The 22520-nt window shown below is 53.8% G+C and overlaps 1 protein-coding gene across 7 annotated transcripts in view; it reads right to left on the reverse strand.

Moving 5' to 3' along the window:
- The window catches only part of CHD6 (chromodomain helicase DNA binding protein 6), a 97659-nt gene that overhangs the window by 31730 nt on the left and 43409 nt on the right, over nucleotides 1–22520 (reverse strand). For 4 of the 7 annotated variants that reach the window (XM_084218154.1, XM_084218149.1, XM_084218152.1 and 1 more), the window contains 11 exons: nucleotides 12671–13164; nucleotides 9021–9159; nucleotides 8383–8532; nucleotides 5575–5640; nucleotides 5064–5122; nucleotides 4144–4261; nucleotides 2502–2588; nucleotides 2134–2283; nucleotides 1734–1855; nucleotides 866–1109; nucleotides 252–428 (listed from right to left, as the gene is read on the reverse strand). In XM_084218154.1, the coding sequence (XP_084074280.1) occupies nucleotides 252–428; nucleotides 866–1109; nucleotides 1734–1855; nucleotides 2134–2283; nucleotides 2502–2588; nucleotides 4144–4261; nucleotides 5064–5122; nucleotides 5575–5640; nucleotides 8383–8532; nucleotides 9021–9159; nucleotides 12671–13164 (1806 nt within the window). Of the gene's footprint in view, nucleotides 1–251; nucleotides 429–865; nucleotides 1110–1733; nucleotides 1856–2133; nucleotides 2284–2501; nucleotides 2589–4143; nucleotides 4262–5063; nucleotides 5123–5574; nucleotides 5641–8382; nucleotides 8533–9020; nucleotides 9160–12670; nucleotides 13165–19332; nucleotides 19418–22520 lie in introns of those variants that run through there. The other 3 variants (XM_084218155.1, XM_084218151.1, XM_084218153.1) reach the window with 2 other exon arrangements.

The raw sequence follows: 22520 nt of genomic DNA on the forward strand, positions 1-22520 counted from the left end.
CAAGGACAGGCAGGGCTCTGGCAGGGATCACCCCCACGTGGGAAGACACAGGGAAAAGTAATATTCTACTTGGCAAAAAAAAGTTTGTGAGGGCTGCAGGGCACCAGTGCCCCATCCATCAAGGGACCCTCTGGATGGTTTTCCTCCAGCCTGGCACAGAGCCTAAGCTGCTGACAGTGGCATCTGACTGCTCAGCATGGCCATCTCCAGCCTACCCTGCTCCCAGGTGAACCTGGGCAGGACATGCTCACCAGGGCCATGAGCTTCAGCCCCTCCAGGAGTTTGCAGTTCCTGTTCTTCAGGCGATGTGCCTCGTCAATGACCACGCAGCGCCACTGGATCTTCTTCAGCTCCGGGCAATCAGCAAGGATCATCTCAAAGGTGGTGATAACCACCTGGAACTTGAAGATCCCAGGGAGAGGGTTACCCTAGGAAAACAGAAACCTGAGTTTGAGTCCTATAGGGTGGCAGCACACTGTCAGACCTCCTGTCTGACAGTATCAGAGTGAGTCAGTATCTAACTCTGAGCTGGAATTTCCCCAGAATAATCTCTCTCAAGCATTGGGCAGGTTTCTGCAAGCCTCCTTGATGGGCACAGGCTGTGTATCTCCAAACCAGACACTGTCCCACGGCAGGCACATAGGCCTGGACAAGAAGCAGGGCTGTGCTGCACCCTGCCTGTTCTGCATGAGTTGTGCCTGTTCACTCACACAGCGCAACCTGAGCCCGTGCCAGCAAACGGGGCTGCAAAGATCATCTTTCCTTCTCCAAATGAACAAGCTCCACAGGCAGCTCAGTGCCTCCCAAGCAAAGGAAGGCAGGCCTGGGGGACAGAGGCCAGGAGGGCTTGTGCATCGGTCAGTACCTGCGTGTCCCTGTACACCATCTCGTACTGCTGGATCATCTGCCGGCTGATCTGGCTGCCGTGGTACACAATGGCGTTCATCTCCGTCCAGGTGCGGAACTCCCTCTCCCAGTTCGTGATAGTGGAGAGAGGTGCGATGATGAGGAAGGGGCCGTGGATGCCCATCAGGAATATCTCTGAGAGGAAAGTGATTGACTGGATTGTCTTCCCCAACCCCATCTCGTCAGCCAGGATGCAGTTCTTCCTGCAGAGACGGACAGGGCCAGGTCAGTGTGGCTCTTGGGGGCAGAAACCACTCTGTCACCAACTCTTTGATGGGATGTCAGGCACACCGCCTCTGCCCACACTTCTCTGACCCTGCAGCATGGAACGTGGGGGGACTTTGGTATAGTGGCCCAAACATGTGTGGGTAAGCCAGCCAACTTATAACATCATGGATTCAAAATCAGCATGAAAGATGCTGTTTTTCAGGTACACACGAGCCAGGGAAAGATGTGTCTGATGGCCTGCTGCAGCCAAGAACATGCATATTCCCACCTGCCTGCCACACAATGAATCACCAATAGCCTGGCCAATACCAAAAAACCAGGTGTATCTTAGAATCATAGCTAAGCCCTATTATCTCCAAAACTCATCAGCATATACCAGGGAGAAACATTCTTAAAGATTCAGTTGCAAAGCTACAGCAAATACACTGTGTCTGGCAGCCACCAGCCAGCTAGCTCCAGCACTTGAGGGACTCAGTGGCTGCTCTGTCAGGCCCTCTGTCCGCTCCGCTCCCCAGCTCTGCTGTTCCCATGACAGCACACACAGGGCCTGCTGCCCGTAGGAGTGCTCATGGCACCACTGGGCTCCTGCCCCTCCTCACCTGTTATACCAGTTAAAGAGCAGCCAGTTCATTCCCTCCAGCTGATACTCCCGCAGCTGGTTGCTGTTCTTGTACTCCCGCGACTTCTCCAGCTTCTGCCAGGACTCAGACGCTGGGCGCTCCTAGGAGGGGACAGCAGGAACACGGTCCATGGGAGGTGCTAATGCCCAGCGAGGCCAAATCCCGCTGCTGGGGCTGCACATCAGGGACATTTCAAAGCAGTCACTGACAGCTGAGTCACAGCACGGGCTTGGCCTCTGGAACCCACCCTCCGACCTCCAGAGGGGAGGATACAGGGCTTGCACTGCAGCACCAGGGACAAGGTCAGCACTGCTGGACTGTGGCAAGACACAGCCAGTCCCTGCGCCCAGGGCAGAGAGCTGCCAGCCGGGTACGTTACCTCAGGGTACGTTACCATGTGCTTGATTTCTGGAGGGATTTGGAGGGCTTCAAACTCTTTAATCTTCCCTGGGTCAACATCCTCCTCCAGCTCCCAGGTGCTCTCCTCATAGGGCAGTGAGCACCACTTCACCAAGTAGTGAGTCACCTCCTGCAGCACAGAGAGAAACAGGCTCAGAGACAGGGAGGGTCAGCAGCCCCGCACCCACCCTGTGCCAAGGCCCTTGGAGACAGGGAAACCTGTGCAAGGGAAGGCTGGGAAGGCTCAGGGTGCTCAGAGACGACCCACAGTGTACACCATGGGGCCGGGCCTCCTGCCAAGTCTCCCTCCTCCCCTCCGTGGGGCAAGCAAGAGATGCAGCCTCTCACCTCCCCAGTGTCAGGGTCCTTTGTGTGAGCCACCTCCAGAATTCGATCTACCTCCACATAGTCAGGGTTGAACAAATCCTCATCAGGCTGTGATGGCAAACAGTAAAACAGGAGGTAAGTTCAAGGTGATTCCAGGGTTAAACAGATGGGCACAAGTAAACAGCTGCAGGGCATCTGTCCCCAGGATGCTGCTAGCTGTGTGCAACACACCAAGTGCCCTGGACACAGGTACAGACATCTGTCTCTGGGCAGGGAGGGTGCAGGAACCTGGCAGAAGGCAGAGCTCTTTCTTTAGAGCAGTCACATGCTCCATGCTGCCCTTGCTGGGAGGCAGGAATGTCCTCTCCAGCCTATCTGGCCCAAAGGTACAAGTCCTAAGCTGTCTGCTTCAGCTGATGTGCAGCATCCAGAGCTGTGGCCATCACAGTACACAGCAGCCAATGCACCCCATGGCTGCAAGGGGTGACACCTTGGTCTCTGTCTCTGCCTCCCTCTTGCCCTACCTGCCATAGTCCTTGGAGAGACATGGCCTAGGGCTTGGGAAGGAGAAAAATCAGGCTTCTACACTCACAACTCCCCAGGCCCTAGTTAGTTACAGGAAAAGAGCATGTGCTCCTTGCTGAACTGTTGGTGGTACAGAGTGTTCCAACACATGCTTTTTTTTTTGCATCCTGAGAAAGACCCCAAACAGACTCGTGAGTGAGAAATTTGACACACACCCCCAGCTTTCCAGCTACAAAGAAGAAATTTTCATAGCCTACTGGCCTGATTTATACTTGTAAGGGGCAGTTTGAAGAGATCCAACAACTATCTCTGGAGCAGCAAGATAAATTATAGAACACTTTTCATACTAAGCAAGATTAATCTGCTTATAGAGCAGAGCAGGCAGGAGCTGCCCTAAGCCCAGATATTTATAGCTCCCTCTCTCCCACAGCATCTCTGCTCCACTACAGAAGCACCTCCAGCCGTATATGCTGCCCTCCCTCCCACCAAGCAACTCTTCCAGAGCCGGCATTGCCCAGCGAGCGACACTTGTCACCCTGCTCATAACTCCACCAGTGACACTAGAGGTGTCCAGGGCACTCTCATGGCCCCTCAGCTCCAGCCCTGGTGACTGGCCCTCGAGACAGACTGGTCTGGGCAGCTCCTGGCCTGCTCAGCCATGGCACTGGGCTCAGAGTCAGGCACCACTGCACACTGTGCTCTGTGGTTATTAATTGTTGTGGTGTTGTGAGGGTCCCAGGACTAGGTGAGAGATGAGAATTGACTCCAAGTTCTTAGAAGGCTGATTTATTATATTATGATATTATACTATATTATATTAAAAGAAAATTATATACTAAAACTATACTAAAGAAAGAGAAAGGAGACATCAGAAGGCTAGAAAAGAATGCATAATAAAAAAACCATGACTGACCAGAGTCCCGACCAGAGCTGGACTGGGATTGGTTATTAAGTAAAAACAATTCCCATGGAATCAATCAAAGATGCACCTGTCGGTAAGCAACCTCCAAACCCCATTCCAAGCAATCAGATAATTATTGTTTACACTTGGTTTCTGAGGCTTCTCAGCTTCTCAGGAGAAAAATCGTGGCAAATGGATTCTTCATAAAAAATCATAGTGACAGTGCTCCACTCTCACCTCTGTAAAAATATGTTTCATCTGAGCCTGCTTGTTCCGGAAGCGTTTTATCTTCTGCGAGATCCTGGGGTCCTTCTCCAGCTCCTCCAGCGTTGCCCATTTACAGTGGAGGTAAGAGCTGCAGGGGGAAAAAAATCAACAACATGTGACCAAGAGTCCTTCGGTCCCAAACCATGCACCACTGAGAGCAGCATGGATCTCCCAGCAATCCACAGGCCCAGCTCATGCCTATGCCTATGCCAACCCAAACTGGGGAAAGCCATGCCCCAGGAGCAGGCCAAGACTAAGCACTGAAGCTGCAGCAGCTCCCCTGCTTCCCACCACAGCTGGCTCAGGACAGTGATGCCTTAAGTTTTAGCCTTAATATTTTCCAATATTTTATTTTTTTATTGCAGATTCTGTACTGTATTAGTAAATAACTCTAAACTTCATAGAAAGTGTTAGCAAGTTCTCTTCACAGTTTAGTTAGACAAAACAATCCTTTTCCAGCCTGATAACCAACGACACCATTGCAGCTTCAGGCCCAAAAACTGTAAACAGCAAATTGAGGAGATCAATCTGGGAGGACATGACTTCATAACCTGAAACTGTAATTGGACAATTGACCCAGATACACAAATGACCAAAATTTATAAAAGTTTGAAAACTCATGATTCATTGTCCATCTTGGGTGTAGCCTCAGCCAGGCTCTTTTACTGCCCAAGGTGTATCCTTTGAAGGCCTTCTAATAAATCCCTGCTTTATTCCTTTAATACTGTCCAGCCTCTGTTCTAGGCAGCCTCTCAAGGCATCAACAGGGGCAGGAAACAGGGATGTGGGGCTGCAGCTAAGGATGGGACAGAAGTGGGAGCGCATAGTCATTGCTCCTGCATGCACAAGGCCCAGAGAAAAAAGCACCACAAGTACAACACTGCACGTACAAGTTCCTGTACTTGACGTAGAACTCCTCTGTCTCAAATGCCAGGCCTCCAGGATGAGCCTGAAACCAAGGGAAGGAGAGTCAGTGACAGTCAGAGGCTGTGCAGAAGTTGGGGTGGCATTCTCAGCCATCCCCTTCCTGGCCACAGGCTCCAGGGACTGAGCCCCAGGGATGGTGAGGACAGCCAGGCACTCCTTGTGCTGCTGCTCCAGAGATGCAGTAGCCCTGGGGAACATGATGTGAGACCACCCTTGAGGACGGGGAACTCCAACACTTGCTGGGCATCAGCCCAGGCCTGACTCCTCTTCAAAGGCTTTCTGATGCCCAGCATGGAAGAGGCACCACATTGATCCACAGCTCAGAAAGGTGCCAGTCTGGGCATGCCCCAGCACCCCACCACAGCAGCAAGAGCACCAACTGCTGCTGTCTCGTGTCCCTGCTGCACAGGGCAGCCAGGTCCATCAGTCCTCTGCTCAAGGACTTCTAGCCCTACTGACATCTTTGCCACTCACCTCCTTCTGCACCATCCTGGAGGCCAGGATCTTCTCAATGATATTGGCATCATCCTCGGGAGGCTCCTGGGGACAGGAAAAGAGAGCTCTGTTTTTCTGTCTCATCACACACCCCTGGCACTCTCCCAGCACTGAACGGCTGCTTGCTCCTCTCCCAGTCCCCCAGCAGGCAGGCAGAATTGGCACTGGGAGATGGGAGAGCTGTGCCTGGGGAGCCCCTGCTGGGTGTGAGGGTGTAGGTACTGCCAGCCCAGCTACACTCACCCTCTGCCTGTCCTCTTCAGGTCAGCCAGACCACAGCAGGGTCAGGTTTGCTGTGTGGGTCCTTCCAGCTACACCAGGACAGCCAGAGAGAGTAGAAAGCCTCCCAGAAAAGAGGAGGGAGCTTGGGCACTTCTGCCCATGGACTCAAGGAAGGAATTATGCCAGAACTATGCACATTCCTGCTCCAAGGCACTCTCCATGCCACATTCTGGTCGTGCCTTGGCAGTTATACAGCCCCATAGTGCTGTATGGCCCCAGGGCCTCAGGAGAGCAGGCAGCATGTCTGCCAGGCCCTGCCACATGTCACCCACACGCTGTCATCTGCCCATGGCCACAGGACATGGGCAACAGTACCTCACCCCACCACTCTCCATGCAGCCCTTCCTGGCAGGCTTGAAGTGCTGCCTCCTTCTCTCTGCAGGCTTCTACCCATAGACACCCTCTGCTGGCACCCAGGGGCTCCAGCACAGCTCCTCTCACTGAGCACAGGCTTTGCTGCAGGTGGCCCTAATGCTGTCCTGCTGCCAGCTCTGGGGAGGTGGAGGCTCTCCTGGATGCAGCTGAGCCAGGATCTGCCCCACCAAGGGACAAGAGAGCCAGGCTTGTGCCTGTCTGTGCCACAGAGGAGACCCACAGAGGAAGATGCAGGGGAGATGAGGGACACCAAAAACATGGAGCCTGCTTGAGCATTAGAAATATCAGTTCTGCTTTGGCTAGAAGACAGTACAGCAGAAGGAGGAGCAAAGTGCAGAGCAGAAAGCAGAAGAACTCTGTTCATTCCCTTCTGACAGAGGCAGAGTATGGACCAAGGGAAAGCAGCCCTAAGGTGTCACTTTGCAGACTAGAAAGTCTCTCAAAGAACGGCATGGGGCAGCCTAGGGAAGGACAGACAGACAGGGCATCCCACACCACTCATCTGAAAGTGTCTGGGAAAGCCAAGACCATGCCCAGGGCCACAGCAACCCTTCCATCCCCAGCCCAGAGGTGACTGCTGCCTTGGCACTGTCCCTGAGTGCAGGGCAGGATGCTGAACCCAGCACCACAACGCAAGGAGCAGAGAACAGCAGCTCTGCCTGCGCTCCTTGGCTGCCATCGTGAGGCCCAGAGCAGGATTCCTGCCCTGTTTGGGAAACTCTGCCCTAAAGTGGGTAAGACAGCTGAAGGGAGCATGCAGGAGTGCCCCTGCCACAGTCACTGTGCAGTGCCTGTTCCCCATGCCCAGGCATCTGTCCTGGCACTGCTGGGCTCTGCCTGACTCTCCCACGGAGGGTTTGTGTGAACTCGGCCATCCCAGCAGTGCAGTGCCCTGGTGCTGGGAGCTCCCATGCTGACCCACAGCCCTTACACAGGCTTCCCTGGGCTGTGGGTCACTGCTGGCCGTCTGAAGGCTGCTGCAGGAGCCCTGCACTGCCCCAAGAGCTGTTTAGGACTGTGGCCAGGGTGCAGGGGGAAAGCTGCAAGACCAGGCCATGGAGAGAGCAGCCCTGGGGTTGCAGCACCCACATCCTGCCCTGGCTGTCAGTTCTGATCCTGGGAGGCTCAGCTGGGCAGGCTGGGCAGGCCTCAGAGCAAGCACCCAGCCTGGCTGCTTTGGACAACAGCTTTAATGACCCATCTGGAGCAGGACAAACTGAGGTGGAAGTTTAGGACTGAGAGGAGAACAGGGTGGGAGCATGGACACATGTCAAAGGCAGCTCACACCTGCTGCTTTGAAAATCTCACTTGCAGAGATGACTGCCAGGAGCTGGGACACAGCTCCAGGCAGAGCTGAAGCAGTACTGGAGCATGTCCTGTGGGTGTGTGGCAGCCCCAGGCCAGGCACGGATCATCAGGTGAGGGCTTATCAACAGAGCTAATACCCACCAAAACCTTGGGAAGAGGGGACTAGAGAGGGTAACAGAAACACCACGAAAACAACCAGTGACCATTATTAATATCTGACAGCTTTGTCAGTGACCAGAGAGATGGAAAGAGCTGCAGGATCCAACAGACAGTCACAGACAGGCAGGAAGGAGCAGCCAGCACTGAACCAGAGGGCAGAGGAAGACGGACAGCAAGGCCCAAACCGCAGTGGCACTGGGTGGTCCCTGCCATGCTGCCCAGATCCCTGCCATGCTACCCAGCAGATCAGCTCAGCTGGCAAGGGTCAGGCTGGCATCACTACACTCTGAGGCACTGATGGAGGGCAGCAATGCTGGCAGAAAATGATGATATGGCACCTACAGAGCCCTGAGTTGGCAGGAACAAAATGACAGAGTAATCATGGACAGGAGCTACAGAGACCAAAGCCAAAGGTGGGCATGGGCAGTGGGTAGAACATGTCCAGCTGCATCACACATTCCAGAGGCCTTAGTCTCCAAGCAAGAGGGGGACAGTTGGACCAGCATGCCTCTTGTCCATCTCAGAGTTACTGAAAAGCCAGCCTGAACCCTCCCAGACAGTCACTCTCTCACCCCATCCTTAAGCTGGGACCCACCACTTCCTCAAGCCTCAGCACTAACATTTGGAATACCCTGCACGAGGCAGTCCCACCCCCAGCCCTACCTCTGCCTGCCACGCCAGAGTAGAGGCGGAGAGCGCCGAGGTTCGCCCAGCTCCCAGCACGGCAATTGTCTCGCCATCATCATCCACAACCTTGAAATCCAGGTCCTCATTGTACTTCCTCCTCTTCACCTGCCGTCCTGAGCGCCGCTTCTGTATACGGGATGAAAAAGGGCAGTGCTGGCAGGCACAGACAGACCAAGTACCTCCTCCTTGCTTGAGTGGTAGAGAGAAAGCCCCAGGGCTGCCAGAATTCCTCCCAGGCCCCAGCAGGATGGGGGTGGTAGGAAGAACAGGCACTTGTTGCAGTGCTGAGATCTCCACCCTGACCCACAGAGCCCCACCAGACCCCAAGCCCTGCAGAGATGCAGGGCCCAGGCTGCAGGGCCAGTGTGTCCCCCTGTGCTGTGCCAGGAAAGGGAGCTGTGGTGGAGAGGGACACTCAAGGCTGACACACGCAGGGCCCAGGGCAGCAGTTTGCGTGCAACCCTGGGCCAACAGCTGATTTCAGGCTGACAGAAGCTGACCACAGTGCTGAGCATGCTTCTCTGATTCCTGTGCCCAGAGGCCCTTGGTGTGGTGCCACTGAGAGGCAGCCAGGATTTCACCCACCAGCAGCCAGCTGAGGGCTTTGGACGTACCTGGCTGTCGGCTGACTCCACAGACTCCTCTGGGCTCTGTACAGATGGGCTCAGGAGATCCTGATCCAAATCCAAACTGTTCACTGGTATCTCATTTTTCCTCTTCCCTTTCTTCTTCTTCTCCACAGGGGTGTCTTTGCTGCCAAGGCAGACTGACAGTTAGGTCATGTCCTGGGGATCCCAGGAGAGAGGCAGCAGGCACCACACAGAGCACTGCTGCCACTGCATCACCCAGAGGCAGCTCAAGGCTCCTGGGACCTCCCCCAGCACTGGGGATCCCCAGTCACTGATGCTCGTAAAGCACAGCAAGCGTTTCTCCATCCTGCTCCAGAACACTGGGATGAAAGGGTCCACCTGCCCGGCCTGGTGTGGAGGCTGGGTGCTCTCACCAGCCAAGGGAACAACCCCACAGGGGCTGCAGGAGCTGGGGTTCAGCTCAGGGGGTCTAGCACAGGCACAAAAAGGATCTCTCCACCACCAAACTCAGTATGCCAAGGCAGCAAGGTGCCTGCTCTGATCGCAGTGCTCCCAAACACATCCTGTGTGTGACCAAAGTCAGACCAAATGTGCTGACCAAAGTCAGAAATAAGCTCCAGAGGCAACCCATGTCATGGCACCCTGGAAACGAACTTTCAAGTCCAGTCTTAGGAGCACTGGCCACACTGCTGGCAACCTCCTGCCTGTGCCACAGAGCCCTGCCAGACCCCAGTAACCATTTACACCAAGCCCAAGCTGCTCCAGTTCACAGTTTGTGTTCCTGAGTCACAGCACTGAGCCCCCTCCCGAGGCAGCTGAGCAGACTGGTGTGAGCCTTCAGATGGAGGGAGTTAAGCCCTGTGATGGCCACAGACACAGGAGGATGCAGATCCAACTCCCACAGATGCAATGGCCCATCACAGCAGGCGCTGCCCACTCCAAGGGCCTGCTGGGAAGCTCTGTCCCACCAGGCAACTGTTCTCCGTGCTCAGGTCACAGAGGGGATTTGGGCTCTGTGCCCATGAATCCCACCACCTTCCTGAAAAACATGGAAAGACAAGCCCAGTCCCACGGCATGTTCTCAGGGTAAGGGCCACCTGCACCCCTGCCTGCACAAGGAAACAGGACCAGGGAGCACCACAGTAAAAAAACAACTGCTCCCAGCATGCCAGTTCATCCTTTCCCTCTGCAAGGAACACTGTTAAGGGAATGGCTCCAAAGAGCTGGTGCCTGTCCCAGGGCTGAGCAATGCCTCCTTCCTCTCTTCCAGCCCACCACTCATCCCTTCCACATCCCAGATCTGGACAGTGGCAGAGGAACCATTAGTTTCAAAGCAATGTCAAGATTTTAGCTCCATTTGATAAGAAAAATCTCTGTAACTAGCAAAAAATAAAGGTAAAAATCTGTTGTTCAGGCCAAAAATGGCCTGGCCGTGCATATATGCCTAAATTAGAGGCCCTGAAAATGCTCTGTGAGCAGTGCTTCCACCAAGCAATAACTCCCAAAATATTGATTTGTAAGTCACAATTAAAACTGCTTCATTCATGAGTCAGTCATTGACTACGATTAGAAATAATTTAGAAGAAATTATGCCACCATTATCTGCCACTTAGAAGACTCACAGCAATCATTCCATCTGCACAGAGTACAAACTAACCAAAGCCTGCTGCTCACCTCTCCCCTGCCTGCGCTGTCAGGGCTCCCCAGGCACCTCCCCAGCTCCACATGGCCAGGGGGCATCACAGGGGGATCCACAGCCCTGCTCCCTGCACAGCTCCCACCCTGACACCCACGGCCATCCCTCACACAGGGGGGTTTGCTGGTGGCTGACCACAGCCCAAAGCAAGTCTGAAAAATGGCTCAAAGAGGGGCTACAGAGGCAGAAAAGTTGTAAAGAGGACCCACGGGCCGGACTTTCCAAGCAGCAGAGCTGGAACTAGGTCCTCCTGGAAGGCACAGATGATTGGGAGGAAGCACCACAGGCTCAGGCTATACTGGGATAGACCACAAGGAATGCACAGAGCTTTGTGGCACTCCCAGACACAGTTTCTTCTGGTTGCATGATGTGTTACAGAGTTATGTTACATTGTGTGGTTTGCATGAAGTGGCCTCTCCACCAGGGCTCTGCTGGCACCCAGCACAGCAAGCTGGCTGCCTTTCAGCCCCCCATGGTGTGCCCGGAGCCTGCTGTGCCCAGCAGGAGAGCCAAGGTTTCCAAACCTGCAGCTGGGGTTACCTTGCCACGAGCCCCATCTCCGGCAGGGTGATGTGTCCACCACTCACCACAGGCTGCACAGTCATGGGCTGCCCTGTCTGTCATGGGCAGCACCCTGCCAAGGCACTGCTGGCAGCCAAAGGACCTACAAGAGCCAGGAATGCCTTCCCAAACCTCCATGGCCTGCTCTTCCCAGGGGTTCCCCTGCTTTGGTGTGGTTCCACAGGTCCTGCTGCAGGGGCAGATGTCTGTGAACTGCCTGCATGGCAGGCCCTTACTGGTGGAGCAGAAGTGTCACTAGGAAAATCAGACAGCTGTACTCCTCATCCCAGGACCCTTCTTGGGGTGCAATGCTGCATGCACATGGGCTTCATCCATCCCTTCCTTGCCTGCAGCCCATCTCCTTCCCTTTCCACCTCTATCCCTCTGCTGCAGCCTTCCCTGGGGCCTGGAGGAGCCCTTCACTCACCCTCTCCATCTGCTCTGGCTCACCAACTCACCACGAACATCTGCAGAGCCCTGGGCTCAAGGAAGAGCACAATGACAGCACTGCACGGCTCAGGGATCTGCTGGGGACATGGCACCGAGCTCTCGTCCTGCTGAGCAACCCACACCTCCTCTTGTCCACAACCAGCCCACACCAATGGCACCAAAGCCACGCCAGTGGCAGCTCCACAGCCAGGGCCTCTCCATGAGGATCTGGCTGTCAGTGAGCTCTGAAGGAGGAGGGCTGTGGAAGACCAGACTAAATCAGTGCTCTTGAGACCTGCTCTGCTCCCTGCACACACTCGCCCTTAAAAAGAAACCAGAGTTTCTGGCCAACCAGCCTGTTAATTAAAAGGCTGAGGAATTACCAGAGGCAGTGGTGCTGGCCTGTGCAGGACAAGGGAGTCCTCAGGCCTCCCCCCACTGCTGGCTTTGACTGTCAGCACAGCTGCCAGAAGGGACAATTCTTCCAGGAGAGGGAGAGGGAGAGGGGATGGCATCTGCTGCACCATCCTCCCAAACCTGAGCCAAGGGCAGGCAGGCTGCTGGCCCTGGGTGTGCAGAGACCCTCATTTGCATACAGTCCAGGGCCAGGTTTTTCTCATTCACATGCCCTCTGCCCAAATCATATATGACAGGCCCTCTGCCACACAGCACCTCACTGTCCTGGTGGGACATCTCCCCTAAAGCCCCTTTTGCCCCAGGATGCTTGGCACAAAGGCCAGACCAAGGAGAGGCCAAGACTGTCTGATGCTCTCATGGATCTCGAGTCTCATGGGGCCATATGCCCAAAGAGCACCTGCCTGTCCCGTCTCTGCATGGCCAGAGAGCTCATCCTGGCATCCTAACCAGCACATCCAGCCTTCAGACCAAGCATCCTGCACGCCCAGTGCTGCTCTCTCCCAGGGCAGCTCATGATAGCCCACAGCCCCGTCCACAGCAGGCACAGGGAAAGGGCCACACCATCACCCACCTGCTCTTCTTGGATCTTGATCTGGGGGCTGGCTCAGAGCCACTCTTCTTGTCTTTAGGCTCCTTCGGGGCTTTGGGTTCCCGAGGTTTCCGGGGCTTCTTAGCCACCTCCCTCTGCTTGGGCTCCTTCGGCTTCTTAGACTCCTTCACCTTTTTAGGCTCTTTTGGTTCTTTAGGCTCTCTCCTCCTCTTTGGTTTCACCTCCACAGCTGCTTTATCTCCCCCTTCCTGCTCTCCCAGATCCTTTTTCTTCCGTTTCTTCTTCACCCCTGTGCCCCCGCTGTCCTGCATCCCGTTCTGGGTGCTTGTCCGCTTCTGGGCAGCCCCATTGGGCTCCTCCTTCGGGCACTGGCACTGGCCACCTGTGTTTGTGGCTGTCACTGTCACCTGGTGGGGCACCTCGTCCTGCTCTTCACTGCTGCCAAAGGTGTCCTGCGTCTTGCACTCCCAGGCAGACGACATTGGGGAGAGGCTCAGTGCTTTGAAGCTTGGCGGCTGCGGAGAGAACGCAAAGCGACAGGTGAAGCAAATGGCACAGCTCTGAAGAGCAGGTGCCCCGGGGGAACTGCAGCCCCACGAGGCTCCAAGCACCCCCTGCAGCATGGCAGCATCCCTGCAGCATTTGGGGACCATGGCTAACAGCCACCATGAGCAGACACAGATCAACAGGAGGACTCCTCTGTCTCTGCCCAACAGAGGCTGACAGACAGAGGCCTTTTGGCTCCCTCCTAGCCCATGCAGGTCTCAGCTGAGATGGCTGGCCTCAAACACTGTGTGCCTCAAACACTGTTCTGCCTTTGATCAAATACTCCAGACTCCGCTTGGCCAAGGCAAGAGCAACCTGTGCATCCACAGCACTTCCTGCCTATTGCCCCAAGCCAGAGATTGTCGCAGTAGGGCAAGGAGAGGGAATTAGGGATGCCTAGCAGCCTACAGAAACAAAAATACGGTTCCCAGGTCTATCTGGGGCAGAACTTGAGGCAGAAAAGAAGGGTTAGACCAGCACTGTCCACAGGAGCTGCTGTGTGCCAGGGCTCCCTCCAGGCCAGGAGAGAAGAGCTGCTCTTCCTCCTTCAGTACTTCATTTCCTGTGAACTTTCCAGCACTGAACACTGAAAGGAATTGAGCTGCCTCCTGGGCATGCTTGGCCACAGCAGCCCTCAAGGGCCCCACTCTCCTCAAGCAGCAGTAGGAGTGCCTGCTGTGAGGGCCCAGGCTCAATGTGCAGCAGCCTTCACTCCAGAAGAGCAGCCCAGGCTGGCAAGGCAGGCAGGGGACAGCCCAAGGAAGGGAGCTGTGGGTGACAATTCTCAATGGGAACCGGAAACATCCCTTGCAGCAGCTGCCAGAGCAAGAGAGAGCAAGGGATGCACAAAGGAGCAGGCAGAAGCGCAGCTGTGTGCTGCTCGGACGGGGAGAGGGACGTGTCAGGCTCCATTTCAGCTGCTCTACTGTCAGTTCCCATCCCCAGCACCCCAGCTCCTCCTAACCCACGGCTCAGCCACGACCAGAGGGCAGCAGTGGCCACTGCGGGGCTTGCTCATGGCTAGGGGCTGGTAGGGCAGCACCAGACCAAGCCGATGGCACGAGTGGGGCTGGAAAGCTGCTCCTGCAGCTGGGGGCTGGTGGCCGTGCCACGAGACAAGACACGGGCCCTTCCCACAGCCTGGAGTCATCAGCTCCTCGTGGTGAGCCTGTGGGGCAGCTGGTGAGCGGCCCAGGAAGCGGCAGGCAGCATCTCCTCTGCCTGTGGGGACAGGGACAGTGTTTGCCCTGCCACCTCACACGCACAGCTGCCCCAGGCCAGGGGTACTGCTTCCTTCACAAGGCCCTTCCCTGGCGCTAGGATGGAGGTGCCAGTGCCTCTGGCAGCAATGCCCTGATCTGCAGAACCTCGGCACCATCCAGTTCCTCAAGACACCTCAGAGCTGTGGGAGACAATGCAAATCTTTACATATTACCGGCTGAGGGCTGGAGCCACGCAGAGTTTTCTAGGCACAGGGTGCTCTGTAGCAGTCAGACTTCTGATTCGGATTAGATGGCAGCATTAAATGAAACAGACACCAAATGGACTGCTCCCTGATGGCCCTGGAGCCACCCACGAGTGGGGCTGCAGGCTTGGCTGGCATCGGTCAAGCAGACTGCACCAGCATCCCTCCCCACAGCCAGCCACCTCCTGCTGTCTGCACCAGCAGCCTGGGATGGGGAGCAGCCATGCCCCCACATGGAGCAGCCATCACAGGGCACTTCAGGAATTAAAGGGAACCTATTCAGGACCAGGAGAAAATCAGCACTATTGATGCTGCTTCTGAGACCACTGGCTGGCCAACAGTATCAGACCCAGCCTCTGCATTCCTCAGCTCTCGTAAAATGGGGACCAGCTGTAACAATTCAGAATCATAGAATGGCCTGGGTTGGGAGGGACCTTACAGATTATCTACTTCCAACACCCTGCCGTGTACAGGGACAACTTTCAATAGGGCAGGTTGCTCAGAACCCCATCCAACCTTGACTTGAACACCCCCAGGGACGGGCTAGTCAGAGCTTGTCTGAGCAACCCCTTCCAGTGCCTCACCACCCTCACAGTAAAGAATTTTCTCCTAAGATCTAACATTTTATATATATATACACACACGTGTGTGTGTGTGTTTATTTCCTCCTAATATCTAATCTAAACCTACTCTCTTTCAGTTTGAATCAGTTCTTTCTTGTCCTGTCACCATATGCTCTTGTAAAAAGTCCGCCTCCATCTTTCCTGTAAGTCGCCTTTAGGTAGTACCCCTGCTAAGGACAGTAGAACAGAATAGCATTTTACTCACTTGATAAGAGCAGTAGAACAGAACAACATTTACTTTTGTCAAGGACAGTAGAACACAACAGCACAGCTTTGGAGAAATAGATAAAGAATGTAACTTAGGCAAACAGAAGTCATGCAAAGTGCAAGCAGGATGCCAGCTCAGCTCTGCAAGGCTGACAGAGTAGAAGTTATGCAAAACAACAATATTGTGCTCACTCAAAAGCAGGGGTCGAGGAACAGCCACCTAAAATGGACACCACAAGTTGAAGATGGAGCCCAAAGAACCATGTAAGGACTTCTGATAAGATGTGAGACTATGTAAAATAAAGCCAAGGAAATGGGGATAGCTAATGAATATGTAATCAGTGTGCATGATAAAATTCCTGTTCACCCAGCACTCATCCCACTGGAATGGAGGAAGGATCCCCCTGAGTGACCAGCACGCTGCAATCAAAAATGTCTGCTTCTAATACTCAAAACTGTGTTACACAGTTTCTATCCAGACAACTTTGGTATCACTCTTTTCAGTAAGCCCCCTTAGGAACTGGAAGGCTGCAATTATGTCACCCCTAAGCCTTCTATCTTCCAGGCTGAAGAAACCCAATTCTCTCAGCCTTTCCTGCAAAGAGAGGTGCTCCATCCCCCTGATCAACCTGGTGGCCTCCTCTGGACTGGCTCCACCAGGTTCGTGTCTGTCTGGCACTGAGGCCTCCAGAGCTGGATGCAGCACTGCAGGTGGGGCCTCACCTCAGGGGACTGTGGGGCAGAATCCCCTCCCTTGACCTGCTGCCCACACTTCTTTTGGTGCAGCCCAGGACATGGTTGGTTTCTGGGTGACAGCACACACGGCCGGGCGTGTGCAGCCTCTCATCCATCAGCACCCCAAACCCTTCTCATCAGGTGTGCTCTGGATCTGTTCCTGCCCCGGTCTGGATCAATGCTGGGACTGATACCCAATCTACACTTCCTTAAAGATCTGCCAGCTCTGTACCACTCCCTTGTCACAGAGGGCAGTCTCCCAGGCAATCCCACTGACTATCTCCCTGAAGAGCTGCAAGTCTGTTTCCCTAATACTCAGTGTCAGCACCTTGGCCTGGGATCCCTATGGGCATTGGGAGTCACAGCCTGCCTTGTCCCAGGAGCAGTGCTGGTCCCAGTCAGCAGTGACTGCCTCCATCTGGAGCAACCAGAAGCCTCTGGTGCGGGCTCTGCCATGATCAAATGCCAGCCTGTGGGACCCAGGCACACAGCCAGGGCTCACACAGGGAGCACATGGACAGAGAGGCAGGGAGACCAGGCTGCTTCCCACCAAGTGCTGCCAGCCAGAAACCATACTCCCAAAACTGCTTGGTCTATTTTGAGGGGAGAATGCTTCATGTTATGCTCCTGAAGCCCACAGCAAGCTCTGGCCATGCATGTAGGACACTGCTGCCAAGTACAGTCTGCAGTGAGAGCCTGGCAGACTGCCATGAGCCAGGGAATGGGTCTTTTCTACTACCCCTTGATGAGGTTCAGTTTATCCTGGCTTCTCATCAACAGGAAAAGCCTAAGAAAGCAGAGCCAGCTTGTAGTCCTGCATGGCTCCAAAGCACCCTCACTGCTCTGCCTGCAGCAGCCTGGCTGGTTCCTCATGGCAGGCAGGAGCTCACTGCCCCTGTGCAGCCGCTGCTGTCCCTGTGTCGCAAGGGAAATCACCCCTGCTTCCAAAGGGTGACAGCCTGAAGGGCCGGGGTCACACTGATGGGGACACAGCACTCACTGCAGGGAACTCTGCTGCAGCAGCAACCTCGACCTGAGTGCCTGAGATACAGGTGTCTGTGAGCCAGCAGGCTGCCCACTGCTGTGACTGGGCTACTGGAGTGACTGGGCTAGTGGCCGCTGTGTCTGCAGCCACAGCCAGCACTGACATAGCACCACACTCAGAGCCCCTTCACAGGACAGGAACACGTGTAGCTGCAGGAGCCTAAACCTGGCAAATCCTAGCCCTGGGTATGCTGCAGCAGGGCAAGGCAGGCTGCTCTGGGTAATGCTGACCCCGAGGGGCAGGGACGGGGCAGGGCGGGCAGTATCTCTGTCACCGTCTGCCCAGGCTGGTCCAGCGACAGGCTGCAGCCACACCTGTAACCCTGGGTGCCAGTGCACCTGGGAGCACTCAGTACTTCGTAGTACTCATAAGGTAATACTCATAAGGTATTGGGAAAAACCACTAATTTTGGTTAAATCCTGCTGCCCTCCTAAGTGGCTTCTACTTCTCAAGGTGTGAGGGGGTCTCCTTGTCACACACTCTGTACAATTCAGTTTTGCCATCCTCCCCCTGCAGAGCTCTCTTGGCCCAGCTAAGGCATAGATGACAAGTCACCCTCTCCTCACAGGTAGGCTGTGTCAGCTCTCAGGCCACCTGCCTTATCCTTCTCAGCACTTCTTCCAACCCCACTGGCTATGGGGTGGCAGTAGGAAGCACATAGCATCAGAGATACCACAGAGTAGTAGGAGGGCTTCTGCTCTGTTCCTTTTCCCTTTACAGATCACAGAACGCACCCTGGGACAAACTGAAGGCAAATGCCAAACTCCGCCAAGTGCTTTACAGTCTCCTCCAGGAGCAGAGACAGCCCTCAGTGACAACACATGCATGGCTGGTTCTCCCATACTTTACCAGGAGCATCTTGAGACTTTCCTCAACTTTTCAGCCTCCCTCTCCATTTCAGCATCTCAGATGACTGCAGAAATTAGCCAGCACTTTTCTTCCCTTATTTGTGCTGTGAAAGCAGCAACATCTTCCCTGTATTTGGCTTCCTTGCCTTGAACCAGTCACTAATTTACAGAAAGACCTTTCATCAGGACAACACTTCATGTGTTTACAAGCATTCGGTGAGAAACTTCCTCAGCTGCTCGTTGGGAGCCCATGAGCCTTGCACCAGCCCAGCCCAACTTCAGCCCTGTGAGCCAGTTATCTTTAAAATCCCCAAGAGATTGCAAGGACTAACTCTGCTTTGCAAAAGTCATGTTGACTATTCACCAGTGTAGTATTTTCAGAAACAAAGTGCTTAATTACCATAGTTCCTAACTGTTTACTCAATATCTAAGTGAATCTATTGACCTTTAGTTTCACATTTACTCCCCTTCCATGGCCCTAATGGGTGATGGCCCCAACATTATTTATTAGCAATTCCCAAATCTCACAGTGTTCCTTTACAATTCCAGAGTAAAGACCCTCAAAACAGGTGGCTTTTGTGACTTTGTTCAAAAATGTCTTTGCCACACCCTTTAAGAGCAACCTTCTGATGCCTCTGGCATCAGAGATGGCTCTAGGTAGAGAGCCTATTTATCTGAGCTGTTCTGCCAACACTCAGTTTCCATGAGCCCTCACTTGACTTCACCATATTTGCTCTGTGACTCCTCTTAAAGACTTTTTAAATCCCAAGAGAGTTGGAAAAAGATCTGTTATTAGACTCCATGCCTTCAGTGGTTCCTAATGTGATGCCCTGCCTTGCTACAAGGGTTACTTTTAAATTCACAGAGTATGCATCCTTTTTCTTACTATCACTTTTTTAAACTAAATAGAAACAATTTTCCATTCAACTGCTCATTCTACATATCATTTTACATGTATACCTAAGCAAGCAGCTTTGTTGTTTCAGGGTATTTTGGAGTGGGGAAGAAGTAAATATGATGACCACCACATTTTGGTAGATGATGCCCATCTCTGAAGCTCTGGTAAAACAATCCAAGCATGCTCTGCTTCCCCAGAACACTTTTTATCCCTAGAACTATGCTTTTGCACTATCTCTCAACTGGCTTTTTTTTGGTGATGATTGTAATGATTTCACATTTCCAGAATACATTTTGTGATGGTTTTTTTTACTCACAGAGGAATCTTTTATAAATTACATTTCATACAGTCCTTCAGCACCAGCTGGAGCGGGAAGTCTTGTTCCATGTGTCTAACTACTGTCAAATAGAAGGAGAAAAGAAAGTTTAAAAACTCCCCAGAGAGCTGCAGAGGCTAACAGAGTGCACTTCTAATTGTAAGACCCCATTCTAGGGCAAAGCCAAGGTCGGGGTGGGCCTTAATGGCGTGGTGTGTTTCCTTAAATTAAAATTGTTTTGTTTCATTTATAGTCTCAACTTGAATGCCAAGTGACTATTCAGGATTTGGGGGAAAACACCACCAGGAGGTGGGAGGCAAAGTGGCTCCTGGCCCTGTTACTCGAAGGGCTCCCTCCCCTCCCCCAAACTGCTGAGCCTGTGGGATGCACTGGCTGCTCCAGCCCACAGGGCTCACACAGCACCCCGGATCCTCTGCAAGCCCCCCAGCAAAGCTGGGTGCACAGGCATGGCAAGGGACAGTTTACCAGCTCCCCTTGGCACATGCATGAGGAGCAGTGAAATTCAGCAGTGTTTGCTCCACACCTATTTAGGGCAAGGCCAGTGGGACTGCCCGTGGTGAGCCAGGGACAAAAGCCACAGCCTCAGCTGCCTGCAACAGGTATCTGCAAAGGGAATTACAGCGGAAAAGAGGGAACTGCAAAGAGAAGGTGCGCAGGGGAAGAAGCAACATCTACTGCCCCATAAAGGAAGCACTGATTTACACAGCTTATGCAGTTTCAGCAGCAGCAGTAATAATAATAATAAATAATAATAATAATATTATCTGTGAGAGGCAGGAGCAGAGAAGCTCCTCTGGACCCACATGGTAGAAGTCACATGCCAGCACTGCCAGAAGATGTGATGGGGATGAAGGAGATGCTGCATCCGCACTGCTGGGTGTCGGAGCCTGATCCATATCCAAACCCTGCACTATCCCATGAGTTTGGGTGTGGGAAGGAGAAAAGACCAAAAACTTCATGCCCACTCCATACTCCATCCTGCAGGCTTTCCTCTCCAAGAGCAGTGTTCCCAGCAGGGCAAAGCTCTGCCACAGCCTCTGAACGGCAGCTCTGTCTAGTAAGAAGGCCACAGATGAGCTCTTCCAATGGTCACAACACCAAGAACAGATCCAACTCCCCAGGCAACCAGGCTCAGACGACATCCACACAACACAGTCTCAGCAGGCAGTGTGATCACAGCCAGCAGCACGTGCCACCTTGCTCCCAGCTGCTAGGACCATTCAAGCCCCATTTGCTGCACGCTTGGCCAAGCTTTCCTGCAGCATGCCAGGAGAGCTCTGCAGAAGCCTGCAATTGGGTCTAGGGCATGTTTCAAACCCCACAGAGATCTCTTCTGTGTGAGAAGTGTCCACAGGGACCCTGACTGCAGGGGTCATAAAGGTTTCCATGCTCTTTAGGCAGAGACTGATGCCTGGGGGCTGCCCAGCACTCCCGGTGCCCATTTCCCCCCTCAGCACTGACCGAAGCCACCAGCCAGCCGGCCACTCCAAGAGCAGCCCAGGATGGGCAGCAGGACACAGCTCTGCCTCCCTGAGATGGTCAGGCTGGCTGTCACCAGCCCAGTCTATCCACACAGCTGGCTGCAGAGCCCAACAGGAGCAGAACAGGCAGCTTCTTTCACGCAGAGGGTTTTGGCAGGCTGGTGAGCCAAACACTCCAGCAGCCCCATCCCCACCAGCGGTGTGTACAGCTTGGGCTGTTGTGCTCAGGTTTCAGCGTCTGCATCCCTCGTTTCCAGCTCTTAATCCAATGCAACAAGTAGCTAAAAATACACAAGTGCCACCTTCCATCATGTCTCTGAGCAGGCTCTGCAGTCACCATGGGATGTGTGCAATGGAGGTGGGGCCTGGCTCTGTTCCCAGGATGCTCCACCACAATGCAGCTCTCAACAACTACAGCTTGTGACAGGGCCAGCCCGTTCCCACCACCCTAGCAGAGGGAATGGGTAGGGCAGAGGGCAGTGCTGCTGCCCTGGGCTGTCCAGACTGTCCTCACCACTCAGGACAAAAACCTGTGCAGCCCTTGGAGCTTGGGGGAGACCCAGCACTTGTGGCTGTGTGCACAGAAGGGCACCCTGGCAGCTCACTGCTCCCCCCACCCTCACAGAGCGAGTGCCCAAAACTCCACTCACCCAGCATCGGGGGGGTCATCAGACCTGACAGTCTCACCATGACAAAAAAGGCCACAGACAGCCTGGGACAGAGCTACAAGCACCCTCAGGCTTGGACAGCCCCACCCTCTGTGCTGCTCCCACTGCTCAGGAGCCTGCTCCAGCCTCGGGGAACTCCAGTAAAAACCCTCAACTGCATTTGCAGTATGTGAGACAGCAAAGCTCACTTTCACATAAACAGACCCATAAAATTCAGGAAAATCCTTCATTTTATGCAGTGAGTGCTTGAAGCAAAGGCAAGCAGAGCTCCCCCAGATGCTCCCAGGGTCTCCCTCTGACAAGGACTGCCCAGCAGCCACAAGATACCTTCAGCCCCAGGCTGTTCCCCATTGCCTCCTACTGCTGTCTGCACACTGCAGGGGATCCAGCCATTCCTGCCACTTCCCAGCCCAGGCTGGAAAGTCAGAAGACCCCTCCAGGAGAAGGCTAAAGGGTCACAGGACTTTCCACCTCTCTGTCTCCAATGTGATTCTGCTCTGCTCTCACAGTCCATGCAGGATGACAGCATTTTCATTGCTGTAGAATAAGGAGATTTAGAGGCATTGTGGGATAACTGCATTTATTTTAGCTCATTATTTCTCTGGTTATTTAACAAGTCAGAGTTTGGCAGAAATAAAGAGTAGAAGACCCTTCAATGCCCAGGGACAAGCAGGACACAGACAGGAGAGACAGTCCAGGGAATGACGGTGCTGAGCCCTCAAAGGAAATCCATCACTTGTCATTGCTTTCGGGGGTAACCAGGCACTCCTGTCACATCTCCACCAGCAGACAAGGCACCCTGGCAATGAAAACTTATAAGTGTCATGAGACAAGTGACAGGTTTCACGAGTTAGTCACAGCTTGGTGACAAATGTACCAGATTTTTGTGCATCAGTAAAGAAAAAGAGTTGTGGAAACACAGCCCCTGCCTTTGCTAACAACAGCCCCTCACACAAGTGAACCAGTTGGCAGTGCCCTGTAACCCAACCCACCATAATTTGCACAGGAAGAGAAGCAC

This window comes from Fringilla coelebs (assembly GCF_963513975.1).
Source record: "Fringilla coelebs genome assembly, chromosome: 18".
In the NCBI taxonomy this organism is placed as follows: Eukaryota; Metazoa; Chordata; class Aves; order Passeriformes; family Fringillidae; genus Fringilla; species Fringilla coelebs.